The sequence below is a fragment of the Atta cephalotes genome (genome assembly GCF_000143395.1).
Source record: "Atta cephalotes unplaced genomic scaffold scaffold00047, whole genome shotgun sequence".
Lineage (NCBI taxonomy): Eukaryota > Metazoa > Arthropoda > Insecta > Hymenoptera > Formicidae > Atta > Atta cephalotes.
Genome location: NW_012130111.1, coordinates 1,691,086 through 1,698,235, shown reverse-complemented (window position 1 = coordinate 1,698,235; position 7,150 = coordinate 1,691,086). Strand labels below are relative to the sequence as shown.

The 7,150-nt window shown below is 29.0% G+C and overlaps 1 protein-coding gene across 1 annotated transcript in view; it reads left to right on the top strand.

Annotated features, from left to right (window-relative positions):
- Positions 1-653: 653 nt before the first annotated feature.
- The window catches only part of LOC105622622 (histone deacetylase 4), a 32,156-nt gene continuing 25,659 nt past the window's right edge, over positions 654-7,150 (top strand). The window contains exon 1 of the mRNA XM_012204038.1: positions 654-708. Coding sequence (XP_012059428.1) covers positions 654-708 — 55 coding nt within the window. The remainder of the gene's footprint in view (positions 709-7,150) is intronic.

The following is a 7,150-nucleotide window of genomic DNA, read 5'->3' as shown; positions in this document are numbered from 1 at the left end:
TTCTCTCTCTCTCTCTCTCTCTCACACACACACACACACACACACACACACACACACACACACACACACACACACACACACACAAAGAAATTTATATCGAATTTATATTAAATTAAAAACATGAAGACGAGCTATAGAGTATATATCTTAAAAATCACTTTCTCTTTTTTCCTGAATGTTTTGTTAAACAGTCGAAGCAATCGTGGAAAAAAAATATAATTGTACAATATTATAATTGTATAATATTATAATTAATAAAGTAAATCTTATTTCTCTCTGTATTAATTATCAAAAGCTTTTGTTTACATATTTACAATTACAATATTTGATCAATTACAATTACAATATTTGAGTTACAATATTTGATCTATTATAAGTCACAGATGAATTGATGATTTTTCTTTATTTTCTTTCTAGATCATCTCTTGGATGCGTGAAAAGAGCGATAGAGCGACAAACGCGAAGAAAATCTTGCTGATAAGACAAGAGTGATTTATAAATAATTAATCTTTCGGAAACGTGCATCTACTTCTTGTGGCGAAAAGATAATCGCGGTGTCTACATTTGCGAGTGTTAAATAAAAGAAATCTGGATGGTGCTCCGCAGTGAATACTACATATCTCAGTGAATATATACTACTTAGAGTGTGGCATATGGCCCTGGACTATGATACTACCACATACAATATGCACCACACGAATCAACTAGGTATGTATCAATGTGAACTTAGCAGTATCAAACCGATTTCTCTTCAAGTTCTAGTTGCTTACTTAAATAATTCAAGATTTATTAATTTTTTAGAAAATATATGATAATTTTTAATATTTAATAATTAATTTTGTGTAAATTTTTTCTTCTTTAATTCTCTAAAAGCAAGTATACTTATATCGTTCACTTTAAAATTAAATTCGGGATTAATTGGAAATCTGCGTAGATTAGTTACGCCTAAGAATCGAAGATGAAAATAATACATGTAGTATTGAACACTAAAATATAATTTTTCTAATTGCCAAGGGCACGATTCTGTAATTGTTTTACACACCTACTGATAGTTGTCGGTGTCGTTGCGCAGCTTTTTCATATAAAATATCTACAATGACAGAATATAGGCCCAATATAGGAAGGTTATAGGTCAATATATACACACAATACTTAAAAAGTATTTCGTATTTATGTTGGAAACAGTCCATTCAAGTCCTTATTAAACTTTTGTGTTAAATTTTTTATTTAACATATTTTTGAATATTAATATAACATAATGTGATTATGTTTAAATAGTTTGTAAATTGATATTCAATATTTTCTAGTATCAAAGTTTACGCACGCGCGCATCGAGAGAACCTAATTTCATCGATTTCTGAGATGGCGTGGCTAAAATAACAATTATCTTAATTTGATATATAGCTGAGCAATATTTTCTTCTGCTTATTCATTCCACAAAAAACCATGTCGACTGGTATATTTTTATCAATGACTCCATTACCTACGATTATTTTTCGTGTTATATATATATATGCATATGCCAACTTGTTCAACTCCGACTGCGTGATCAAACTTATAATTACGGATTGCGTGTAAAAGGAGCTCGTTATTATTACTCATAGTACTTGCTCCATTTCTTAAAATTTGATCATAATTTTCACTTACGATATAAGACTCAAGATAACCTCACTTTCATTTCGTACTCATTCATACATGCATACATGGAATGATGATACGGAATTAGAAAGGTGACCTATTGTGCATAATAATAATAAGCGGAAGTCACATAATCTGAGATCTTGACCAATCAGAAATTGAATTCATTTGCAATGTGAATGAGTTATGTGAATTTCTGCAAATGAGCAAAACTTGATTGGTTGAAATCCCCTTATTATTTTCTTTTACTTCATTTTATCTTTTTTTAATATTCGGTGAACAACAAGAATAAAATAATATCATACGCATCATCTTATGTGAAATAGAACGCACTTTTCATCAGTTCAACCATTATTGAGAAAGACATAGACGTGAAATAAGGATAGTATCATGATAGAATTATTAGATCTGTTTTTTTTTACTAAGGTATAAAAATATTTTTAATAATTTCTGTAGTATTTTTATATGGTTAATAATGATTAATAATTATGTACATCGCATGTGTACTTATTTTCTATATTTAAATATGGTTAGTAAAGCATTTCAATTATTGTATACGTAACTTACTTCTCTACTATACGTAACGTACTTCAATCTCATAAGGGATGAACGTAGGCGTAAGAGCAACCGCTTGTGTAATATATCGTCCCTGAGCGCACAAAATATCTGTGATTAATTTTAACCGCTACTAATTTAAAAACTATAGCCTCGTCATTTTGGTATTAACATTTTTGTCTTATTTTCAGATCAGGAATATGTTATTAAAATTTCGGTCACGAATTGTGGGACACACTGTGTAAATATACATGTATTTTTTTATCGTATCATTTAATTGATAAATTGAAAATTATAATAGTTTGATTAAATTTCTATTGAATGCGCGTGACTCACAGATGCATTTTTTTCCACGGTGTGTTCGTATTGAATAGAGATTGAGCGAGTATCAAGTATCGAGCATGACACGAGGCAAGTGCATAAGCTGCGAAATGTCGTATCTATTCTTTTCTCACGCGCGACAGCAGGCGTTTAAAGCACGGTCTAGTGAATGCATTGACTCTGTACGCGGTGAGTGTCGGCCAAGCGCTACGTTTTTAAAAATGTATGTCGTGCTTTGCTATCGTCCGTTTTTGCAACGTCACAGTGCAGGAGACGCCGTCGATGAGCGCCGCGACGCCGCTCTACCGTGTAGAGTTCCGGGGTTCAGTACAAAGAGTCGCCATAGAATGTATCGCGATAGAACCAAACACTGTGACGAGTTTCAATGCATTCCCGATGCACTCGTACGAGGATTGTGTATACGGCACTGCTTCCGTGCAATTGGCATTAATGTGTAATGCTTCCAACGAATAGGGTCACTGTGAATAATTGTGACAGAAAAATGCAAAGTTAAATTTTTTTTAACTTTGTAATTATTTAATATAAATCAATTATTTTAAAGATATAAAGATCTTATGTTTTAAATATATACACAAATTAATTAGATAATATAATCAATTTTAATTAAGTATGAAAAAAATTATTTATCTATATGATTCGATTATCCTATAATATAATGTGACATAATTAATATATAATATATAATATAAATTATATATTATATAATTGTGAATAGAAAAATATGTGGAGAAACTGTGATAGAATACGGAAAAAGTATCTACGTCGAAAATAACTATTCACACTCATGTTGCAAAATGATATTCCATAGTGTAATTATATGAGTCGATGATAAAAGATTATTATATAACCTTTAAATTTTAAAGAAAAATAAAACATACATATTCAATTCAAATGTAAATAATGTTTAAATGTAGATTTTTTTATGGATTATTACATTTTTTATTATTATATTTATTATTATTTTTGTTATTAGAAAATAGATATCATTTTAGATTACATTTACCAATTTTAGCTTTAATTGTTAATGATTGTTAAATATTAAATATTTACATTATTTTTGTTATTTTTCATTGGATTTCTTTATTGATTTTTATTAATTATCTTTAAATTCATAGTATTTCAATTTTAAAAGTAGTTACTTATATTGAAATGTATTCAATATTTCAGTCATTTTCATAATTTTAACGATTTCAGCGATTATCTATCAGCGATTATATCTATCAGGGGAAATAAATAATAAAATTATAAACAGATACCTTGTATACGTATTAGTATTGTACATACTATTATTAATAAAAGATATACTTAAAGAACAAGCAATTCCATGGCTTAGCAGTTAGCGCACTAACTAAATTACAATGCCGCCGGTTTGAGTTCGATCAATGATTGATAAAAGAAGGACAATCAATAAAGCTGTTTTTATGCCCCTTCTTGATTTCTATTAATCTTTTTGTATTATTTTGTATTATTAGGAATATTAAAAATAATTTGTGAAAAAAATCAATCCATAATTATTCATCTCTGATAAGCAGATGGGGGATTTATATTTATTTATTATCTTACTAAAAGGTCCATTTAAGTAACGGTTTTATAGATGTTCATTTTATAGTCATCTTTAACATCGCTACAAATTTAATCAAAATCGATGAGGATCATAGAGCCTCTTCTTATGTGTTTCGAAGCATCACACATTTCTGTAAAAACATCTTGATTAGATGTAATCGTGTAAAAATAAATTTGCCCAAGGAAAATGCCGATCGTAATTTCATATTGAATGACCGATTACGTGAGCTATTCTATAATTACGGACGAATGATAAATGATCTTTTTAAAAAACGTCACGTAATATATTCTTACGTCATTCGTGTTTTGTCAACATGATAAATGTGGCATCTGCCATCTAATTGCCGCATTGTAGATACAATTGCCAGCAAAAATAATTTTATTAATTAAAAGAACAGCGTATATATCGCGTATTCTTGGAGATAAAGGAAACTGGAAACGCTTTTGTTATATATTATAAGAAATATTTTTAAATTAATTTCTTTATTATATTTAACGGTAAAAGTTTCAAATCACAGAGAATCTCGCTCTGATGACATTTATTTTAACATACGTTATCAAAGTCATAATGCTGACCTCTGATAGTCGTTAGTGTCGCTAGTTATTCGTTAAAAAGTTATTAACAATCAAAGTATCAATTATTTCCCTGCTTTACGTGGAAAGTCTAATGACTTTAAGCAAGAAGAGAGCAAGGAGTGAATGAACGAGGGAAGGTTTTCGCAATAAGTTCTTTACAGGTTTTTTAAAATGTAGGAGGATATGGGGTGGATCTCGCTTTGCATGGAAAGTCGGTCGCCTAGGCAGGGCGACCGATTTTCTACACGAAGGTCTACCTCACTTCCCCTCCTCTGCCTAGAGATGTTTGACCTTCCATGCAAAATGAAGTCCGCCTCTCTATTATAATACTTAAATATGACAATCTATTTTCTTTCCAATGTTATTCTAAGTTATAATCTTAACATTTGCATACAAACACTGAATTATGCAAAATACAAATGAAATAGCCTGGCATATACTTGGCATGTCTAAAAATTACATTTCATTTATACAAATTGTTTTATTAATAATTTTTCAATGAACATCGACGGAAAAAATTGAAATAACCTTGATCTTCTTGAGGATTAAAATCAATATCAACATCATTTGAAAGTCATTTGGGACTAACTGTAAAAATAAGTAAATAAAGATAAATATGTATCTTTAACATTTAACTGCATAAAAAAATATCAAAAGCATACACCCTCAGACAGAAATGTCTACTCATCTGGACTTACTGGAATATTGGAACATATTTAAGATGCATATTTCTCTCTGTTTTATGCATAATGACTGATAATTATTCGAAAAACGGTAACATAAATTAATAAATAATAATTTAAACTTAATTATTTTAATATAATTAAATTTAATATAATTAAGTAATAACTTAATTATATTAATATAATATAGTATTAATATAATATTAATATCAATATATTAATGTTAGTATTAATAAATTAATTAGCTATTATTAATTTAAAAAGTAACTCTCACTTGCTCGATATTTTTAAACATTTGCACTTTTAAAAAAATAACTTAATATTCAGAGAGAAACACATCTTGAATGTGTTCCGATACTCCGGCAAATGAATAGGCATTTCTGTCCACGTATGTACAATGAAGTGCTTTTAAAATATTTTTTTATTGTGTAATCAATATTTAGAATATTGAAGATTGACGCGATATGACGCGCGTTCTAATCTTAGATTTCAATACATATTCATTGTTTCTCAGTTGAAAAATAATTTACGCTATTCAATCTTTGTTTTGCCGTGCAATCGCAAAGTATGCAAGCTGTTCAGGTATAACGGAGTCGATAAAACGGTGATTAATTTTCAATAATAATAGGTCAGAGGCATACGCGGCACTAAGGTCATCGCGATGACTGCACCGACACTCGTCGAACTATTATGGTCTTTGATTGAAAATAGACCAGGTGACTTTATGATTATGGTACATAGACTCGATCAGAATAATGAACAAAAGAAGCATCACGACGATAATCGATAGATTGTCAGAGTGATATATCGTCTGGTATCGAATAATTAATACAAGAATAATTGATATATCTTTGTACATATTCGTGGTTTGATCAAATTTTTGTAAATTCCATATTTCTTCATAAAAATAAAATGAAAACTATTCTAAGAGCGATTGTGCATTTCTTGCTATTTGTTTCATATCAGGGATATGCAAAATAATATTATGTAATCGGATGCTTATAATTAATGAAACTTTTTGCCACTTCAAAACAGAATGTTTATTTATGTTTACTTTTGAAGTAATTTTTACTTGTTTGTTTTTCTTGATTCTCATTTATTTCGGAATTTGACCTTCTTCTATTTCTGCTAACTCTTCTGCATTAGATTCTTCTTCAATATCACTTTAGCTTTATGATGTTAGCACAATAATTATCTATTCCCTCTTCTTTTGAAATCACTTTCTTGCTCTACAGTTTAATTTGTTTTCTTCTTCCTTTTTCCATGTTTAAAATTATTTTATCTGATCTAATTTAAGAAACAAAAAACAACTATTTATTTTAAAATATCTAATAATTTTCAATAACACGTATTATTCTCATGATAAGTTACCTGAAATTATTATAAAATGTCAAAACTTTGAAAGAAATAAAAAATCTTATCTGACGAAAAAACTGGATACATAGGATCACGCTTCACCTGAGCAACACGTGCGCATAATGTAGCGGCGTGATTAGCTACTATTACATTCAAAATGACATCCTAATAGGAAGATTTTGAAAATGCGAAGATCAGAAACAAATGTGTTCTGTATTTTTTTAGTTATTGAAGTGGCTCTGCGCCTATTTAAGGATTAAGAATAGATTCTTCAATCAATCAGGAGTCTTTTTGATATATATATATATATATATATATATATATATATATATATATATTATTCTTTACTTTATTTATTATTACTAACGTACTACTTTTTATTTATACACACACACACACACACACACACACACACACACACTACACACACTACAGTA